Source organism: Somniosus microcephalus, chromosome 20, assembly GCF_052327205.1.
Source record: "Somniosus microcephalus isolate GS21.2 chromosome 20, FLI_Smic_1.0, whole genome shotgun sequence".
NCBI classification, from domain to species: Eukaryota; Metazoa; Chordata; class Chondrichthyes; order Squaliformes; family Somniosidae; genus Somniosus; species Somniosus microcephalus.
The window spans coordinates 10,479,065-10,501,204 of record NC_141006.1 but is presented as its reverse complement, the minus strand read 5'-3'; the positions used below and the strand labels follow the sequence as shown (position 1 = coordinate 10,501,204).

General features: G+C 53.5%; 1 protein-coding gene across 1 annotated transcript in view; it reads right to left on the bottom strand.

Annotated features, from left to right (window-relative positions):
• nipal3 (NIPA like domain containing 3) overlaps window positions 1–20,473 on the bottom strand; it is a 52,694-nt gene extending 32,221 nt beyond the window's left edge. The window contains exons 1-2 of the mRNA XM_085962326.1: window positions 20,370–20,473; window positions 7,758–7,826 (exon numbers count right to left, since the gene is read on the bottom strand). Of these exons, the coding sequence (XP_085818452.1) occupies window positions 7,758–7,826; window positions 20,370–20,414 (114 nt within the window). The 5' untranslated portion in view covers window positions 20,415–20,473. The remainder of the gene's footprint in view (window positions 1–7,757; window positions 7,827–20,369) is intronic.
• Between the last annotated feature and the right edge of the window lie 1,667 nt (window positions 20,474–22,140).

Here is a 22,140-nt window from a genome sequence, read left to right as displayed (position 1 = left end):
ATCTGTTATTCGATATATAACCCCCCAAACCCCTCGATTAGATTCCAGCCTGTAACTCACACCCGGGTATCTGTTATTCGATATATAACCCCCCGAACCCCTCGATTAGATTCCAGCCTGGAACTCACTCCTGGGTATCTGTTATTCGATATATAAACCCCCCGAACCCCTCGATTAGATTCCAGCCTGTAACTCACTCCCGGGTATCTGTTATTCGATATATAACCCCCGAACCCTTTGATTAGATTCCTGCCTGTAACTCACTCCCGGGTATCCGTTATTCGATATATAAACCCCCCGAACCCCTCGATTAGATTCCAGCCTGTAACTCACTCCCGGGTATCTGTTATTCGATATATAACCCCCCGAACCCCTCGATTAGATTCCAGCCTGTAACTCACTCCCGGGTACGTTATTCGATATATAACCCCCCGAACCCCTCGATTAGATTCCAGCCTGTCACTCACTCCCGGGTATCTGTTATTCTATATATAAACCCCCTGAACCCCTCGATTAGACTCCAGCCTGTAACTCACTCCCAGGTATCTGTTATTCGATATATAACCCCCCGAACCCCTCGATTAGATTCCAGCCTGTGACTCACTCCCGGGTATCCGTTATTCGATATATAAACCCCCCGAACCCCTCGATTAGATTCCAGCCTGTAACTCACTCCCAGGTATCTGTTATTCGATATATAACCCCCCGAACCCCTCGATTAGATTCCAGCCTGTAACTCACTCCCGGGTATCCATTAGTCTATATATAAACCCCCCGAATCCCTCGATTAGATTCCAGCCTGTAACTCACTCCCGGGTATCTGTTATTCTATATATAAACCCCCCGAACCCTTCGATTAGATTCCAGCCTGTAACTCACTCCCGGGTATCTGTTATTCTATATATAAACCCCCCGAACCCTTCGATTAGATTCCAGCCTGTAACTCACTCCCGGGTATCTGTTATTCTATATATAAACCCCCCGAACCCCTCGATTAGATTCCAGCCTGTAACTCGCTCCCAGGTATCTGTTATTCGATATATAACCCCCTGAACCCCTCGATTAGATTCCAGCCTGTAACTCACTCCTGGGTATCTGTTATTCTATATATAAACCCCCCGAACCCCTCGATTAGATTCCAGCCTGTAACTCGCTCCCAGGTATCTGTTATTCGATATATAACCCCCCGAACCCCTCGATTAGATTCCAGCCTGTAACTCACTCCCGGGTATCTGTTATTCTATATATAAACCCCCCGAACCCCTCGATTAGATTCCAGCCTGTAACTCGCTCCCAGGTATCTGTTATTCGATATATAACCCCCCGAACCCCTCGATTAGATTCCAGCCTGTAACTCACTCCCGGGTATCCGTTAGTCTATATATAAACCCCCCGAATCCCTCGATTAGATTCCAGCCTGTAACTCACTCCCGGGTATCTGTTATTCTATATATAAACCCCCCGAACCCCTCGATTAGATTCCAGCCTGTAACTCACTCCCGGGTATCCGTTATTCTATATATAAACCCCCCGAACCCCTCGATTAGATTCCAGCCTGTAACTCACTCCCGGGTATCCGTTATTCTATATATAAACCCCCCGAACCCCTCGATTAGATTCCAGCCTGTAACTCACTCCCGGGTATCTGTTATTCGATATATAACCCCCCGAACCCCTCGATTAGATTCCAGCCTGTAACTCACTCCCGGGTATCTATTATTACATAGAATCTACAGCACAGAAACAGGCCATTCGGCCCAACCAGTCTCTGCTGGTGTTTATACTCTACACGAGTCTCCTCCCATTCCATCTACCTCATCTCAGCCTATCAGCATATCTTTCGATTTCCTTTTCTCTCATGTGCTTGTCTAGTTTCCTGTTGATAGCATCCAAGCTATCTGCCTCAACCGCTTCCTGTGGTAGTAAGTTCCACATTCTAACCACTCTGAGTAAAGACATTTCTCCTTATTTCCCTATTGGCTTTATTATTAACTATTTTGTATTTATGGCCCCTAGTTTTGGAATCTCCTACAAGTGGAAACATTGGGGGTTATATTGGATAGCCCCCCAAAAACGGGCCCAGGGATCGGGATGCTCGATTAATCCATGCCCCCTCAGTGGAATGCAGGCAGTGTCCTAGGCCCAGCCATCTTCAGCTGCTTCAATGGCCTTCCCTCCATCATAAGATCAGGAGTGGGGATGTTCCCTGGTGATGGCACAGTGTTCAGTGCCATTCACAACTCCTCCGATAATGACGCAGTCCATGCCCGCATGCAGCAAGACCTGGACAACATTCAGACTTGGGCTGATAAGTGGCAGGTAACATTCACGCCATACAAGTGCCAGGCAATGACTATCTCCAACGAGCGAGAGTCTAACCACCGCCCCTTGACATTCAACGGCATTACCATCGCCAAATCCCCCACCATCAACATCCTGGTGTCACCATTGACCAGAAACTTAACTGGACCAGCCACATAAATACTGTGGCTACAAGAGCAGGCCAGAGGCTGGGAATTCTGCGGCAAGTGTCTCACCTCCTGACTTCCCAAAGCCTTTCCACCATCTACAAGGCACAAGTCAGGAGTGTGATGGAATACTCTCCACCTGCCTGGATGAGTGCAGCTCCAACAACACTCAAGAAGCTCCACACCATCCAGGACAAAGCAGCCCGCTTGATTGGCACCCCATCCACCACCTTAAACATTCACTCCCTCCACCACCGGCGCACCGTGGCTGCAGTGTGTTCCATCTACAAGATGCACTGCAGCAACTCGCCAAGGCTTCTTCGGCAGCACCTCCCAAACCCGCGACCTCTGCCACCTAAAAAGGACAAGGGCAGCAGGCACATGGGAACACCACCACCTCCAAGTCACACACCATCCTGACTTAGAAGTATATCGGCCGATCCTTCATCGTCACTGGGTCAAAATCCTGGAACTCCCTCCCTAACAGCACTGTGGGAGTACCTTCACCACACGGACTGCAGCGGTTCAAGGCGGCGGCTCACCACCACCTTCTCGAGGGAATCTAGGGATGGGCAATAAATGCTGGCCTTGCCAGCGACGCCCACATCCCAGGAACGAATAAAAAAAAACTTCCTGCTGCCTGCTCATTATAATGAATTCAGCTGCAGCCAGCACTAACCGCGCTGTTCATTGGCTGCATGCATCAGCAGGGGGCCCAATATCATTACAAACTTGCACTACTTAAAGCTAGCCTGCCCTTCAAAGGGGAAGTGCATTGTGGCTGGAGCAGGTGCTGGGAGTCGTTCTGCAACTGAATCTGACCTGGGAAAGAGTGAAGAATGGCTGACCATGGGAGAGAGCAGGCTCCCAGGCTCCAGACGCTGCACCGGAAGTCTTGGTGAAGGAGTTAGAAAAGAGGAGAGATGTCCTGTCTCCTCAGGGGGGCCAGGACACCCACCAGACACATGATGAGACGGCAGTGGGAACAGATAGCCGCAGAGGTCAATGCCAGGAGTTTAACGCCAAGAACCTGGGTGCAGTGCTGCAAGGAGTTTAATGACCTCACAATAGTGGTCAAGGTCAGTGAATGCATCCCCTACCAACTGAACCACTAGCCTCAGCCACTGCTCAATTCATCACACCCCCATCACTCACCTATCAACAATCTCTCAGTCAAGACTCATACCTAACATAAGCGACACTTAGCACAGTTGCAAGCTTCACACCCACATCTCACAGCTTGCACACACTGCCAGCTATTCAACCAGGACAGCCACATTACCCAAACATATTGCACCACAGTCACTGACACACTTCCCTCTCTCTTGCAGGAGAAGGTTGCGCACAACCAGAGGCAGCAGGAGCTAACCGGAGGGGGAGAGGCGCGCCTGCATGTTCTAACAGTGTTGGCCATTATGAGAAGGGCCATTGCTGAGGCCGCGGCCACCAGCGGGGCTGAAGCCATGAAGATGATGGTATCCTCATACCTAATCCTCCTCCTCGCATCTCACTTCTCCCTCATCCCTAACGCTCTTCCGACTTACAAGCTGCAGATGGTGCAAGCATGCACATCTTATTTCTCCTCACCCCTCACAACCCAACCCTTGTCCCTTTTTCATTTCAGATACCCAAGAACAGCAGCCTGCCCGGGCAGTGGTGGAAGAGCAGGAAGACAGTGATGGAGAAGAAACACCGTCACTCGATTTCGCTCTTGCAGCTACCTGCTCAGATACTGACACTGCATGTAATTTACAGGATATGTTAAGAGGCGGGATCTGCACGTGGTGAGACACCAGGCACAAGTGTGCTGCAGCCAGGACAGGGGGAAAGTAGCGCAAGTGCCAGCATGCCTGTGTTCTGCTACAGAGGACATAGATGAGGACTTCGATCGGCCAGGCTACAGAAAAAGGCTGATGGGTGTACACAACAAAATGCTTGGTGCATTGGGAAGCTTGCCAGAAAGCCTGCGTTCAATGTCAAGGAGCATGGAGGAATCCGTCACCAATTTGGCGCAGGGTTTTGCGCAGAGCTCGGAGCCCATCCATTCCTGCATGGAACTGATGGCCAACTCCCTCAACACACTTGTGGAACTAACCATCATGCACCATCCGATGGCTGATGTCACAGCTTCCATTGCAGCACAAGCAGCAGCCACCCAACGTCTGAGTGCTGCAGCGGAAGCTCAGGCTGCTGCCATCGTGGCTCTGGATACCAGTGTTCCAAGGGGTTTCCAGGGTGTCACAACAGTCCAACAAATCACTAGGATTGCTGAGGCGCCGCCCCAGGGGGAATGGCAGTGGCTCGATGGAGCACGAACCTGCTGTCCTCGATCAGGATGCCAGCTTTTGTGCTTGCACCCCTGCCACTCCGCCAGCGCCATTGCTTATTGTCTGTCAGCCAGCCAGCCCAGACTGCTGCCGCCCAGGCTGAGATAGTGCAGTCTGAAGCCGGGCCTTCTAGGCCCAGAGCTGCTCGAGGCCGTCCTCCAAGGCCATCTGCAGTGTCCCCCACTGAAAGTCAGCAGCCTTCCACCAGCCATGCTGCAGCCAGTGGGGGTGCACCTCATAGGAGCACAAGGTCAGGCGAAGGCACACTCTAAATTGGCACGAAGGGAATGCACAAGGGTGATTTGTTTACTTTTGTATGCAATATCACGAGTTAATTTATAAATTTGGATTGGATTGTGTATTTTTTGTTGGCTTTTATTTTTGCATTGTGGCCAAGAGGAGGATGTGGTGGTCAGTGATGAGGAAGGTAAGGAGTGTGGGGCTGGTGGTGAATGGAAAATTGGGGTTCAGGTTACTGGTATCGCACAAATCAGTTGTTCACATACAGCCCGGGCAGAAAGGGACTGTCTAGGATGCCGTCTCCTTTTCTCTTTCTCCACCTCCTCGTCTTCCTCGGTCTCTGCTTCTTGCCTGACAGGTGGTGGCAAGGACGGTCCCCTCATGATGGCAAGATTGTGCAGCACATCACCACAAATCCTGAGACCCGCCCAGCCGAGTACTACAGGGCTCCTCCAGAGCAGTCCAGGCAGCGGAATCGTTGCTTCAGCACGCCAATGGTCTGCTCTATCGCATTTCCTGTGGCAGCATGGCACTCATTGTATGCCTGCTGCCCACATGTGCATGGGGTGCAAACCGGAGTCATGAGCCATATCTCAGTGGATAGCCCTGGCCACCCTTTGGTGGTTGAAATACAGCTGGCACAGAGGACTGCCGCAGACGGAATGCATAAAGACTGCTGCCAGGATACCGGGCACTGACGTGCGTGATGCGCTGTCTATGGTCACACACCAGCTGGACGTTGAGGGAGATTAGATTCCAGCCTATAACTCACTCCCGGGTATCCGTTATTCTATAAATAAGTTCCCTGAACCCCTCGAAGATTCTAGCTAGTAACTCACTCCTGGGTATCCGTTATTCAATTCATAAACCATTGTAAAGCTCTATGATTCTATATTTGTATTGGTGCTACAGTTATATTGTTTTCTGCCTTGTGCTGTTATGCATTCTCAGAAATTGCCATTCTCAACACTTCCTCCCACTCATCAAATGAAAGATGCTTTAACTGGCTGCGACACGTTAACCCACTGGGTGTGGCTGCTTGTGCTGTGTGAGTTCCTTGTTTGCTGGATTCACTGCAAGCACCAACACATATTGGGTGTTCAGACAACAAAAGCACAGCAGAAGGCACAACCATCGCTGCCTGCTGACCCGCCTCCCTCCTATCAGAACCAGACCCTCACTCCAACCGGAACCCCTCCTCCCTCCCGCCAGAACCAGACCCTCGCTCCAACCGGAACCCCTCCTCCCTCCTGTCAGAACCAGACCCTCGCTCCAATCGGAACCCCTCCTCCCTCCCGCCAGAACCAGACCCTCGCTCCAACCGGAACCCCTCCTCCCTCCTGTCAGAACCAGACCCTCGCTCCAACCGGAACCCCTCCTCCCTCCCGTCAGAACCAGACCCTCACTCCAACCTGAACCCCTCCTCCCTCCCGCCAGAACCAGACCCTCGCTCCAACCTGAACCCCTCCTCCCTCCCGCCAGAACCAGACCCTCGCTCCAACCTGAACCCCTCCTCCCTCCCGCCAGAACCAGACCCTCGCTCCAACCTGAACCCCTCCTCCCTCCCGCCAGAACCAGACCCTCGCTCCAACCTGAACCCCTCCTCCCTCCCGCCACAACCAGACCCTCACTCCAACCTGAACCCCCCCTCCCTCCCGCCAGAACCAGACCCTCACTCCAACCGGAACCCCTCCTCCCTCCCGCCAGAACCAGACCCTCACTCCAACCGGAACCCCTCCTCCCTCCCGCCAGAACCAGACCCTCACTCCAACCGGAACCCCTCCTCCCTCCCGTCAGAACCAGACCCTCACTCCAACCTGAACCCCTCCTCCCTCCCGCCAGAACCAGACCCTCGCTCCAACCGGAACCCCTCCTCCCTCCTGTTGGAACCAGACCCTCGCTCCAACCTGAACCCCTCCTCCCTCCTGTCAGAACCAGACCCTCACTCCAACCTGAACCCCCCCTCCCTCCCGTCAGAACCAGACCCTCGCTCCAACCTGAACCCCCCCTCCCTCCCGTCGGAACCAGACCCTCGCTCCAACCGGAACCCCTCCTCCCTCCCGCCAGAACCAGACCCTCACTCCAACCGGAACCCCTCCTCCCTCCCGTCAGAACCAGACCCTCGCTCCAACCGGAACCCCTCCTCCCTCCCGCCAGAACCAGACCCTCACTCCAACCGGAACCCCTCCTCCCTCCCGCCAGAACCAGACCCTCGCTCCAACCTGAACCCCTCCTCCCTCCCGCCAGAACCAGACCCTCACTCCAACCGGAACCCCTCCTCCCTCCTGTCGGAACCAGACCCTCGCTCCAACCGGAACCCCTCCTCCCTCCCGCCAGAACCAGACCCTCGCTCCAACCTGAACCCCTCCCCCCCCCGTCGGAACCAGACCTTCGCTCCAACCGGAACCCCTCCTCCCTCCCGCCAGAACCAGACCCTCGCTCCAACCTGAACCCCCCCTCCCTCCCGCCAGAACCTCGCTCCAACCTGAACCCCCCCTCCCTCCCGCCAGAACCAGGCCCTCGCTCCAGCTCCAGTCGGAACTCCTCCTCCCTCCTGTCAGAACCAGACCCTCGCTCCAGCTCCAACCTGAACCCCTCCTCCCTCCTGTCAGAACCAGACCCTCGCTCCAGCTCCAACCTGAACCCCTCCTCCCTCCTGTCAGAACCAGACCCTCGCTCCAGCTCCAGTCGGAACCCCTCCTCCCTCCCGTCAGAAGCTCACCTGCACATTGAGAGAGATACTGATGACAAGATTTCCAAAGATGGCCAGCAGAGTTCCAATCAGATTCTCCTGTTAATAAAAACAAAATGCAGTTAGCAAATCACAGCAGAAAACCAGCTCCAACACCAAGCACAGTGCTCAGAATGAAAACTAGCCACAGAAACTTCCTCCCCCCACCCCGAGCCCCCACCCACACACGAGAACCTAAATAAGAGCAGGAGGAGGCCATACAGCCCCTCAAGCCTGCTTCGCCATTCAACAAAATCATGCTGATCATCTCCCTCAATTCCACTTTCCCCCTATCTTCATCTCCCTCAATTCCACTTTCCCCCTATCTTCATCTCCCTCAATTCCACTTTCCCCCTATCTTCATCTCCCTCAATTCCACTTTCCCCCCTATCTTCATCTCCCTCAATTCCACTTTCCCCCTATCTTCATCTCCCTCAATTCCACTTTCCCCCCTATCTTCATCTCCCTCAATTCCACTTTCCCCCCTATCTTCATCTCCCTCAATTCCACTTTCCCCCCATCTTCATCTCCCTCAATTCCACTTTCCCCCATCTTCATCTCCCTCAATTCCACTTTCCCCCTATCTTCATCTCCCTCAATTCCACTTTCCCCCTATCTTCATCTCCCTCAATTCCACTTTCCCCCCTATCTTCATCTCCCTCAATTCCACTTTCCCCCCTATCTTCATCTCCCTCAATTCCACTTTCCCCCTATCTTCATCTCCCTCAATTCCACTTTCCCCCCATCTTCATCTCCCTCAATTCCACTTTCCCCCCTATCTTCATCTCCCTCAATTCCACTTTCCCCCTATCTTCATCTCCCTCAATTCCACTTTCCCCCCTATCTTCATCTCCCTCAATTCCACTTTCCCCCTATCTTCATCTCCCTCAATTCCACTTTCCCCCTATCTTCATCTCCCTCAATTCCACTTTCCCCTATCTTCATCTCCCTCAATTCCACTTTCCCCCTATCTTCATCTCCCTCAATTCCACTTTCCCCCTATCTTCATCTCCCTCAATTCCACTTTCCCCCTATCTTCATCTCCCTCAATTCCACTTTCCCCTATCTTCATCTCCCTCAATTCCACTTTCCCCCCTATCTTCCTCTCCCTCAATTCCACTTTCCCCCTATCTTCATCTCCCTCAATTCCACTTTCCCCCCTATCTTCATCTCCCTCAATTCCACTTTCCCCCTATCTCCATCTCCCTCAATTCCACTTTCCCCCTATCTTCATCGCCCTGAATTCCCTTATCTATCAATCTCAGCCTTGAATATACTCAACGACTCAGCATCCACAGTCCTCTCGGGTAGAGAATTCCAAAGATTCACAACCCTCTGAATAAAGAAATTTCTCCTCATCTCAGTTCTAAATTGCCGATCCCTTACCCTGAGACTTTGCCCACGAGTGCTACACTCCCCAGGCAGGGGAAACAGCTGCTCAGCATCGAAGAAAGAACTTACATTTGTATAGCACCTTTCACCACCTCGGGATGTCCCAATACGCTTCACAGTGAACGAAGTACTTTTGAAGTGTAATCACTGTTGTAATGTAGGAAACGCAGCAGCCAATTGCGCACAGCAAGCTCCCACAATGTGATAATGACCAGATAATCTGTTTTTGTTATGTTGATTGAGGGACTAATATTGGCTAGGACCCCAAAGATAACGCCCCTGCTCTTCTTCGAAATAGTGTCATGGGACCTTTTACGTCCACCTGAGAGAGCAGACGGGGCCTCGGTTTAACGTCCCATCCGACAGTGTTCCATCAGTATTGCAATGGAGTGTCAGCCTAGATTTTTGAGCTGTGTCTGGAGTGGGACTTGAACCCACAACCTTCTGAAACGGAGGCCACTAAGAATATTATACATTTCAAAGAGATCACCTCTCATTCTTCTAAACTCCGGAGAATATAGGCCCAATCTACTGCCCCTCCCCCCCAATACACCCACACCCCCCTCCCCCTGCATCGGAGTTTGTAGCAGGGGCTCAAGACATTGGCCCAGAACTTCGGGTCTCCACGGGTGAGTACGCATGGGGTACTCACCTGTAGGCCCAATGGAAGTGCCGGTTTCCTGCATGCACAGGAAACCGGCACTTCCGTTCCCCTGAAAGAAGGGGTTCAAAGGTTGAACGCGTGCGCAGGAGAGGCAGCGCGTACGCATCGAACTTACATTTTTTTTGCAGATTTCTCCGGGAGGGCAAGTCTGCAGGAGTTAGACATTTAAAAAGCAGGCGTAAGGCCCGCTTTTTACAAGGTAAATGGTGAATTAATTAAAATTAAAACATTTTTTCCACAGGTTTATTATTTTTAAATACTTTAAAGAAAGGTAAGTTTATTTTTAGCCCCATTAGAAAATTTTAAAAAAAAATTCAAAAGTTTAAATTATTGTTTAAAATAGTTATTTCATATAATTTATCATTTATTTTTAAAAATATGACTTTTTTAAAAATGTATTTGAAGATTTAGTGATGTTTTGGGGCTTATAGTATTTTTAAGTTTGACAGCACTTCCTGTCAAACTTATGAATGGAGCATTCCCTGCTCCGATTGGCTCTCCATGGCCCACGTGATCCCAGGGGACGTTTCGAACTAACTGCGCCCCTGGGATACACAAGCACTGTGCGCCGGCAGTTGGAGCAGGCCCAGGATCGGAATCTCACGCGGGCCCACAGCTCAACGGCCGGCGCGCGAGGTAAGTGCAGGTCGGAGGCTTCCACCCACGGGAACCCCCCGACCCGAATTTCTGGGCCAATGGCTTTACACAGGATTACATAGGATATATGACACAGAAACAGACCATTCGGCGTTTATGCTCCGCTTGAGCCTCCTCCTGTCTTTACTCATCTAACTCTATCAGTGTAACCCACTATTCCCTTCTCCCTCATATGGTTGCCCAGCCTCCCCTTAAATGCATCGATACTATTCACCTCAAACACTCCGGCCTAGAAATTCAGTGCCCTGCGCCACCAGTTTGCGCCCAAAGAGGGCTTTTGCGCCTCTGGCCACAACCACCGCGATATTTAGCGGGGCGCTAATGGCGGCGTTAGCCTGTAGCGCTGCGCCGCCACCGATGATGTCATCGGTGTGCGCAACGCCCCACTATCACCCCGCTGGCCATATTTGGTCGCTGCCGCCTCTTCCGCGCCGGCCGCAAACAGCGACCGGTACACGGGGCCTACCTGTGGCGGTAGTGGGGCGAGTTAAGGTGGAGGTGCGGCCGGCCGGTTTTTCGGCGGCCGCCTGCCCACACCTCCGTCCCCGGCCTCCTACACCCCCCCCCCGCGGCATTGCCGGCTGTTTCCCCGAGAGCCCGGCACTTCTCCTTGGTGCCGGGCTCATTTGCCGGCACTCGCGAGCGGGGATTGCGCTGTTGCAGGCACCTCCCCCTTAACAGTGGGAGGAAGGCCTGCAGTACCGCAGGCTGCCGTGCCGCAGCGGGTGGCGCTGCGGCACTTTACACGCCGATATTCAGTTTCAGCGCCCCAAGCGGGGCGCCGAAAGCCTTGTTTAGCGGCCGGCTTCCACTTGGGGCGCTGAAACTGAATATCCCGATGGCGCAAGTGGCTCCGCGCGCAGCGGTAATTCCAGCGCCCAGGCGAGCTGGGCGCCCCTAACTGAATTTTTAGCCCTCCGTGTTAGCGAGTCCCACAGTCTCATGACTCTTTGGGTAAAGAAGTTTCTTCTGAATTCCCTATTGGATTTCTTGGTGACTATCTTATATTGATGGCCTCTAGTTATGCTCTTCCCCACAAGTGGAAACATTCTCTCTCTATCCACTCGATCAAAACCTTTCATAGTTTTAAAGACCTCTATTAGGTCACCCTCAGCCTTCTTTTTCCAAGAGAAAAGTGCCCCAGCCTGTTCATCCTTTCCTGATAGATACACCCTCGCATTTCTGGAATCATCCTTGTAAATCTTCTCTGCACCCTCTCCAGTGCCTCTATATGCTTTTTATAATATGGCGACCAGAATTCTACACAGTACTCCAAGTGTGGTCTAACCAAGGTTCGATACAGGTTTAGCATAACTTCCCTACTTTTCAATTCTATCCCTCTAGAAATAAACCCTAGTGCTTGGTTTGCTTTTTTATGGCCTTGCTAATCTGTGTCGCAACTTTTAGTGATTTGTGCTCCGAGATCCCTTTGTTCCTCTACCCCACCTAGACTCGCACCCTCCAAGTGATCAGTGACCTCCCTATTCTTCCTACCGAAATGTTATAGCAGACATTTATCTGTGTTGGACTTCATTTGCCAATTATATGCCAATTCTGCAACTTTATTAATGTCCTCCTGTAACTTGTTGCAGTCCTCCTCAGTATTGACTATCCCCCCAATTTGGTATCATCCACAAATTTAGAAATTGTGTTTTTGATTCCAAAGGCTAAATCGTTAATGTAAATTGTGAACAGCAGTGGTCTTAGCACTGATCCTTGTGGAACACCACTACCTACCATCTGCCACTGTGAATAGCTACCCTTTACTCCTACTCTCTGCTTTCTGTCTTGAAGCCAACTAGCTATCCAAAAATACTGCGAATGCTGGAAACCTGAAACAACAACAGAAAGAGCTGGAATCACTCGGCAGGTCAGGCAGCATCGAGGAGAGAAAACCAGAGTCAACGTTTCAGGTCAAACCCTTCGTCAGAACAGAATCCATTCTGCTACTTGTCCCCTGACTCTGCATTCTCTGACCTTGTTCATCAGTCTATTATTGGGTACCTTATCGAAAGCCCTTTGAAAATCCAGATAAATTACATCTACTGCATTATTTTTATCTACTCTCTCTCTCAATCTTCAAGTAATAGAGAGAGCAGACAATGGCTTTGATCTTCCCGATATACAAGTGGAATAAACTGCGGCTCATCAGGACTGGATGTCAGACAAGCAACAACAACAACAACTTGTATTTATATAGCACCTTTAACGTAACAAAACATCCCAAGGCGCTTCACGGGTGTATCATAAGACAAAAAAATCCGACACCAAACCAAATAAGGTGAAATTAGGGTAGGTGACCAAAAGCTTGGTCAAAGAGGTAGGTTTTAAGGAGCGTCTTAAAGGAGGAAAGAGAGGTGGAGAGGTTTAGGCAGGGAATTCCAGAGCTTCGGGCCCAGGCAGCTGAAGGCATGGCCACCAATGGTGGAACGATTATAATCAGGGATGCTCAAGAGGGCAGAATTAGGGGAGCGCAGAGATTTCGGGGAGGGAGAAGGGGGTGGGTTGTGGAGCTGAAGGAGATTACAGAGATAGGGAGGGGTCAGGCTATGGAGGGATAGAAACATAAAAGATAGGAGCAGGAGTAGGCCATTCGGCCCCTCGAGCCTGCTCCGCCATTCTATGAGATCATGGCTTCAGTACCCTGTCCCTGCCTTCTCCCCATATCCCTTGATCCCTTTCGCCTTAAGAAATATATCTAACTCCTTCTTGAATATATTTAATGAATTGGCCTCCACTTCTGTGGTAGAGAATTCCACAGGTTCACCACTCTCTGGGTGAAGAAATTCCTCCTCATCTATGTCCTAAATGACTTACCCCTTATCCTTAGACTGTGACCCCTGGTTCTGGACTCCCCGGCCATCAGGAACATTCTTCCTGCATCTAGTCTGTCCAGTCCTGTCAGAATTTTATAAGTTTCAATGAGATCCCCTCTCATTCTTCTAAACTCCAGCAAGTATAAGCCCAATCGACCCAATCTTTCCTCATACGTCATTCCTGCCATCCCAGGTATCAGCCTGGTGAATCTTCGCTGCACTCCCTCCATGGCAAGAACATCCTTCCTCAGATAAGGCGACCAAAACTGCACACAATGCTCAAGGTGTGGTCTCACCAAGGCCCTGTACAACTGCAGCAAGACATCCTTGTTCCTGTACTCGAACCCTCTTGCTACGAAGGCCAACATACCATTTGCCTTCTTAATTGGAATACAAGGATGAGAATTTTGAAATCGAGGTGTTGCTGGACTGGGAGCCAATGTAGGGCAGCGAGCACAAGGGTGATGGGTGAACGGGACTTGGTGTGAGTTAGGACACAGGGCAGTGAGCACAGTGGGTGATGGGTGAACGGGACTGGGTGCGAGTTAGGACACGGGGCAGTGAGCACAGGGGGTGATGGGTGAACGGGACTGGGTGTGAGTTAGGACACGGGGCAGTGAGCACAGGGGGTGATGGGTGAACGGGACTGGGTGTGAGTTAGGACACGGGGCAGTGAGCACAGGGGGTGATGGGTGAACGGGACTTGGTGTGAGTTAGGACACGGGGCAGTGAGCACAGCGGGTGATGGGTGAACGGGACTGGGTGTGAGTTAGGACACGGGGCAGTGAGCACAGGGAGTGATGGGTGAACGGGGCTGGGTGTGAGTTAGGACACGGGGCAGTGAGCACAGGGGGTGATGGGTGAACGGGACTGGGGGCGAGTTAGGACACGGGGCAGTGAGCACAGCGGGTGATGGGTGAACAGGACTGGGTGTGAGTTATGACACGGGGCAGTGAGCACAGGGGGTGATGGGTGAACGGGACTGGGTGTGAGTTAGGACACGGGGCAGTGAGCACAGGGAGTGATGGGTGAACGGGACTGGGTGCGAGTTAGGACACGGGGCAGTGAGCACAGGGGGTGATGGGTGAACGGGACTGGGTGTGAGTTAGGACACGGGGCAGTGAGCACAGGGGGTGATGAGTGAACGGGACTGGGTGTGAGTTAGGACACGGGGCAGTGAGCACAGGGGGTGATGGGTGAACGGGACTGGGTGTGAGTTAGGACACGGGGCAGTGAGCACAGGGGGTGATGGGTGAACGGGACTTGGTGTGAGTTAGGACACGGGGCAGTGAGCACAGCGGGTGATGGGTGAACGGGACTGGGTGTGAGTTAGGACACAGGGCAGTGAGCACAGGGGGTGATGGGTGAACGGGACTGGGTGTGAGTTAGGACACGGGGCAGTGAGCACAGGGGGTGATGGGTGAACGGGACTGGGTGTGAGTTAGGAGACGGGGCAGTGAGCACAGGGGGTGATGGGTGAACGGGACTGGGTGTGAGTTAGGACACGGGGCAGTGAGCACAGGGAGTGATGGGTGAACGGGACTGGGTGCGAGTTAGGACACGGGGCAGTGAGCACAGGGGGTGATGGGTGAACGGGACTGGGTGTGAGTTAGGACACGGGGCAGTGAGCACAGGGGGTGATGGGTGAACGGGACTGGGTGTGAGTTAGGACACGGGGCAGTGAGCACAGGGAGTGATGGGTGAACGGGACTGGGTGCGAGTTAGGACACGGGGCAGTGAGCACAGGGGGTGATGGGTGAACGGGACTGGGTGTGAGTTAGGACACGGGGCAGTGAGCACAGGGGGTGATGGGTGAACGGGGCTGGGTGTGAGTTAGGACACGGGGCAGTGAACACAGGGGGTGATGGGTGAACGGGACTGGGTGCGAGTTAGGACACGGGGCAGTGAGCACAGGGGGTGATGGGTGAACGGGACTGGGTGTGAGTTAGGACACGGGGCAGTGAGCACAGGGGGTGATGGGTGAACGGGACTGGGTGTGTGTTAGGACACGGGGCAGTGAGCACAGGGGGTGATGGGTGAACGGGACTGGGTGTGAGTTAGGACACGGGGCAGTGAGCACAGGGGGTGATGGGTGAACGGGACTGGGTGCGAGTTAGGACACGGGGCAGTGAGCACAGGGGGTGATGGGTGAGCGGGACTGGGTGCGAGTTAGGACACGGGGCAGTGAGCACAGGGGGTGATGGGTGAACGGGACTGGGTGTGTGTTAGGACACGGGGCAGTGAGCACAGGGGGTGATGGGTGAACGGGACTGGGTGCGAGTTAGGACACGGGGCAGTGAGCACAGGGGGTGATGGGTGAACGGGACTGGGTGCGAGTTAGGACACGGGGCAGTGAGCACAGGGGGTGATGGGTGAACGGGACTGGGCGTGAGTTAGGACACGGGGCAGTGAGCACAGGGGGTGATGGGTGAACGGGACTGGGTGTGAGTTAGGACACAGGCAGCCGAGTTTTGGATGACCTCAAGCAGTGTGACAACACAGAGGCAGTGGACAGGCTGAGGGAGGTGGTGGATTGGTGGGCAAGGGAAAGCAGCAGATGAACGGGTAGTCTCTACCTAGTCTCTGCCTTGGTGATGAAGGAAATCTTCCTTGCACAGGACGGTGGAGTGGGCAGGGAGAGGGGTTTAGGGAGACGGCTGATAAAAGTTATCTTTGCTCTCCAGGATGAGCCTGGAATAACGGGTACTGTTACAGGAGACTGAGGCCAGACAGAGCTCCATCAAATCTCACCGGTTCAGACGATGAATACTAAGCCAGAGTGCATGCTCGAGTCTGCACACCTTGCATTTGAGGGAGCGAGGATAGTGCCAGACCTGGGAGAATAACAAGTGGTATCGCAAGGGACGAGGGCATCAGGGGTGCAGGCGAGGGAGTGAGTGAGAAAATCAACCGCTGCAGGAATAGACAGTAAAAGGCCAGGCAGTTAGGAGTTAGCTGTAAGTGAGAAGAGTCAGCTTTACTCTGTATCTAACCCGTGCTGTACCTGCCCTGGGAGTGTGTGATGGGACAGTGTAGAGGGAGCTTTACTCTGTATCTAACCCGTGCTGTACCTGCCCTGGGAGCGTTTGATGGGACAGTGTAGAGGGAGCTTTACTCTGTATCTAACCCGTGCTGTACCTGCCCTGGGAGTGTGTGATGGGACAGTGTAGAGGGAGCTTTACTCTGTATCTAACCCGTGCTCTACCTGCCCTGGGAGTGTTTGATGGGACAGTGTCGAGGGAGCTTTACTCTGTATCTAACCCGTGCTGTACCTGCCCTGGGAGTGTGTGATGGGACAGTGTAGAGGGAGCTTTACTCTGTATCTAACCCGTGCTGTACCTGCCCTGGGAGTGTTTGATGGGACAGTGCAGAGGGAGCTTTACCCTGTATCTAACCCGTGCTGTACCTGCTCTGGGAGTGTTCGATGGGACAGTGTAGAGGGAGCTTTACTCTGTATCTAACCCGTGCTGTACCTGCCCTGGGAGTGTTTGATGGGACAGTGTAGAGGGAGCTTTACTCTGTATCTAACCCGTGCTGTACCTGCCCTGGGAGTGTTTGATGGGACAGTGAAGAGGGAGCTTTACTCTGTATCTAACCCGTACTGTACCTGCCCTGGGAGTGTTTGATGGGGACAGTGTAGAGGGAGCTTTACTCTGTATCTAACCCGTGCTGTACCTGCCCTGGGAGTGTTTGATGGGACAGTGAAGAGGGAGCTTTACTCTGTATCTAACCCGTGCTGTACCTGCCCTGGGAGTGTGTGATGGGACAGTGTAGAGGGAGCTTTACTCTGTATCTAACCCGTGCTGTACCTGCCCTGGGAGTGTTTGATGGGACAGTGCAGAGGGAGCTTTACCCTGTATCTAACCCGTGCTGTACCTGCTCTGGGAGTGTTCGATGGGACAGTGTAGAGGGAGCTTTACTCTGTATCTAACCCGTGCTGTACCTGCCCTGGGAGTGTTTGATGGGACAGTGTAGAGGGAGCTTTACTCTGTATCTAACCCGTGCTGTACCTGCCCTGGGAGTGTTTGATGGGACAGTGAAGAGGGAGCTTTACTCTGTATCTAACCCGTACTGTACCTGCCCTGGGAGTGTTTGATGGGGACAGTGTAGAGGGAGCTTTACTCTGTATCTAACCTGTGCTGTACCTGCCCTGGGAGTGTTTGATGGGACAGTGTAGAGGGAGCTTTACTCTGTATCTAACCCCGTGCTGTAACTACCCTGGGAGTGTGTGATGGGACAGTGTAGAGGGAGCTTTACTCTGTATCTAACCCATGCTGTACCTGCCCTGGGAGTGTTTGATGGGACAGTGTAGAGGGAGCTTTACTCTGTATCTAACCCATGCTGTACCTGCCCTGGGAGTGTTTGATGGGGCAGTGTATAGGGAGCTTTACTCTGTATCTAACCCGTGCTGTACCTGCCCTGGGAGTGTTTGATGGGACAGTGCAGAGGGAGCTTTACTCTGTATCTAACCCGTGCTGGACCTGCCCTGGGAGTGTTTGATGGGACAGTGTAGAGGGAGCTTTACTCTGTATCTAACCCGTGCTGTACCTGCCCTGGGAGTGTTTGATGGGACAGTGTAGAGGGAGCTTTACTCTGTATCTAACCTGTGCTGTACCTGCCCTGGGAGTGTTTGATGGGACAGTGTAGAGGGAGCTTTACTCTGTATCTAACCCCGTGCTGTAACTGCCCTGGGAGTGTGTGATGGGACAGTGCAGAGGGAGCTTTACTCTGTATCTAACCCATGCTGTACCTGCCCTGGGAGTGTTTGATGGGACAGTGTAGAGGGAGCTTTACTCTGTATCTAACCCATGCTATACCTGCCCTGGGAGTGTTTGATGGGACAGTGTAGAGGGAGCTTTACTCTGTATCTAACCCATGCTGTACCTGCCCTGGGAGTGTTTGATGGGACAGTGTAGAGGGAGCTTTACTCTGTATCTAACCCGTGCTGTACCTGCCCCGGGAGTGTTTGATGGGACAGTGTAGAGGGAGCTTTACTCTGTATCTAACCCGTGCTGTACCTGCCCCGGGAGTGTTTGATGGGACAGTGTAGAGGGAGCTTTACTCTATATCTAACCCGTGCTGTACCTGCCCCGGGAGTGTTTGATGGGACAGTGTAGAGGGAGCTTTACTCTGTATCTAACCCATGCTGTACCTGCCCCGGGAGTGTGTGATGGGACAGTGTAGAGGGAGCTTTACTCTGTATCTAACCCATGCGGTACCTGCCCCGGGAGTGTGTGATGGGACAGTGTAGAGGGAGCTTTACTCTGTATCTAACCCATGCTGTACCTGCCCTGGGAGTGTTTGATGGGACAGTGTAGAGGGAGCTTTACTCTGTATCTAACCCATGCTGTACCTGCCCTGGGAGTGTTTGATGGGACAGTGTAGAGGGAGCTTTACTCTGTATCTAACCCGTGCTGTACCTGCCCTGGGAGTGTTTGATGGGACAGTGTAGAGGGAGCTTTACTCTGTATCTAACCCGTGCTGTACCTGCCCTGGGAGGGTTTGATGGGACAGTGTAGAGGGAGCTTTACTCTGTATCTAACCCGTGCTGTACCTGCCCTGGGTGTGTTTGATGGGACAGTGTAGAGGGAGCGTTACTCTGTATCTAACCCGTGCTGTACCTGCCCTGGGAGTGTTTGATGGGACAGTGTAGAGGGAGTTTTACTCTGTATCTAACCCGTGTTGTACCTGCCCTGGGAGGGTTTGATGGGACAGTGTAGAGGCAGCTTTACTCTGTATCTAACCCGTGCTGTACCTGCCCTGGGAGTGTTTGATGGGACAGTGTAGAGGGAGCTTTACTCTGTATCTGACCCCATGCTGTACCTGCCCTGGGAGTGTTTGATGGGACAGTGTAGAGGGAGCTTTACTCTGTATCTGACCCCATGCTGTACCTGCCCTGGGAGTGTTTGATGGGACAGTGTAGAGGGAGCTTTACTCTGTATCTAACCTGTGCTGTACCTGCCCTGGGAGTGTTTGATGGGGCAGTGTAGAGGGGGCTTTACTCTGTATCTAACCCGTGCTGTACCTGCCCTGGGAGTGTTTGATGGGACAGTGGAGAGGGGGCTTTACTCTGTATCTAACCCGTGCTGTACCTGCCCTGGGAGTGTTTGATGGGTCAGTGTAGAGGGAGCTTTGCTCTGTATCTAACCCGTGCTGTAACTGCCCTGGGAGTGTTTGATGGGACAGTGTAGAGGGAGCTTCACTCTGTATCTAACCCGTGCTGTACCTGCCCTGGGAGTGTTTGATGGGACAGTGTAGAGGGAGCTTTACTCTGTATCTAACCCGTGCTGTACCTGCCCTGGGAGTGTTTGATGGGACAGTGTAGAGGGAGTTTTACTCTGTACCTAACCCGTGTTGTACCTGCCCTGGGAGGGTTTGATGGGACAGTGTAGAGGCAGCTTTACTCTGTATCTAACCCGTGTTGTACCTGCCCTGGGAGGGTTTGATGGGACAGTGTAGAGGGAGCTTTACTCTGTATCTAACCCGTGCTGTACCTGCCCTGGGAGTGTTTGATGGGACAGTGGAGAGGGGGCTTTACTCTGTATCTAACCCGTGTTGTACCTGCCCTGGGAGTGTTTGATGGGACAGTGGAGAGGGGGCTTTACTCTGTATCTAACCCGTGCTGTACCTGCCCTGGGAGTGTTTGATGGGACAGTGTAGAGGGAGCTTTACTCTGTATCTAACCCCGTGCTGTAACTGCCCTGGGAGTGTTTGATGGGACAGTGTAGAGGGAGCTTTACTCTGTATCTAACCCGTGCTGTACCTGCTCTGGGAGTGTTTGATGGGACAGTGTAGAGGGAGCTTTACTCTGTATCTAACCCGTGTTGTACCTGCCCCGGGAGTGTTTGATGGGGCAGTGTATAGGGAGCTTTACTCTGTATCTAACCCGTGCTGTACCTGCTCTGGGAGTGTTTGATGGGGACAGTGTAGAGGGAGCTTTACTGAGAGGGTGCCCCAGAGCCAGAGCCAGGACCACCTCTCCCTCTCCCGCTTCTCTCCCCCGCGGTCACCGAGCGGGCAGACCTGGAATTACGAAGAGCCGGTGGCGATTCCCGGTCCCCAGCCCGGGCTTACCTTGTAGGAGATGTCGATACGCGGCCCGCCGCTGTCCCGCTCCATGGTCCCGATCCCCGGTCCGGGCCTCACCACCTCTCCGCCAATCAACGATCGGCTCGCAAACCCCGCCCACTGGGGCGAGCGGATTCACGGAGGAACGGACCAATGGGGAGAGCGCAGCGCACTGACCCGCCAATCAGAGAGCGCGGGGGCGGGTCTGCAATACCTGTTTACCCAGAAAGTGAGCCGGGTTCTCAGCCCCAGTACACTGACCCCGACCCCAGTACACGGACCCCTGACACCGGGCCACTATACACTGACCCCTGACCCCCAGCCACTGTACACTGACCCCTGACACCCGGCCACTGTACACTGACCCCTGACACCCGGCCACTGTACTCTAACCCCTGACACCCGGCCACAGTACACTGACCCCTGACACCCGGCCACTGTACACTGACCCCTGACCCCCAGCCACTGTACACTGACCCCTGACACCCGGCCACTGTACTCTAACCCCTGACACCCGGCCACAGTACACTGACCCCTGACACCGGGCCACTATACACTGACCCCTGACCCCCAGCCACTGTACACTGACCCCTGACACCCGGCCACTGTACTCTAACCCCTGACACCCGGCCACAGTACACTGACTCCTAACACACGGCCACTGTACACTGACCCCTGACACCCGGCCACTGTACACTGACCCCTGACACCCGGCCACTGTACACTGATCCCTGACACCCGGCCACTGTACACTAACCCCTGACACCCGGCCACTGTACACAGACCCCTGACACCCAGCCTCAGTACACTGACCCCTGACACCCGGCCACAGTACACTGACTCCTAACACCCGGCCACTATACACTGACTCCTAACACCCGGCCACTGTACACTGACCGCTGACACCCGTTCACTATACACTGACCCCTGACACCCGGCCACTGTACACTAACCCCTGACACCCGGCCACTGTACACAGACCCCTGACTCCCAGCCTCAGTACACTGACCCCTGACACCCGGCCACAGTACACTGACCCCTGACACCCAGCCACTGTATATTGACCGCTGACACCCGGCCACTGTACACTGACCCCTGACACCCGCTCACTTTACACTGACCCCTGACACCCAGCCACTGTACACTGACCCCTGACACCCAGCCACTGTATATTGACCGCTGACACCCGGCCACTGTACACTGACCCCTGACACCCGCTCACTTTACACTGACCCCTGACACCCAGCCACTGTACACTGACCCCTGAGACCCGGCCACAGTACACTGACCCCTGACACCCGGCCACTGTACACTGACCCCTGGCACCCAGCCACTGTACACTGACACCTGGCCACAGTACACTGACCCCTGACACCCGGCCACAGTACACTGACCCCTTACACCCGGCCACTGTACACTGACCCCTGACACCTGGCCACTGTACACTGACCCCTGACACCTGGCCACATTACATTGACCCCTGACACGCGGCCACAGTACACTGACCTCTGACACACGGCCACAGTACACTGACCCCTGACACCTGGCCACTGTACACTGACCTCTGGCCCCCGGCCTCAGTACACTGACCCCTGACACCCGGCCACAATACACTGACTCCTAACACGTGGCCACAGTACACTGACCTCTGACACACGGCCACAGTACACTGACCCCTGACACCTGGCCACTGTACACTGACCTCTGGCTCCCGGCCTCAGTACACTGACCCCTGACACCCGGCCACAGTACACTGACTCCTAACACACGGCCACTG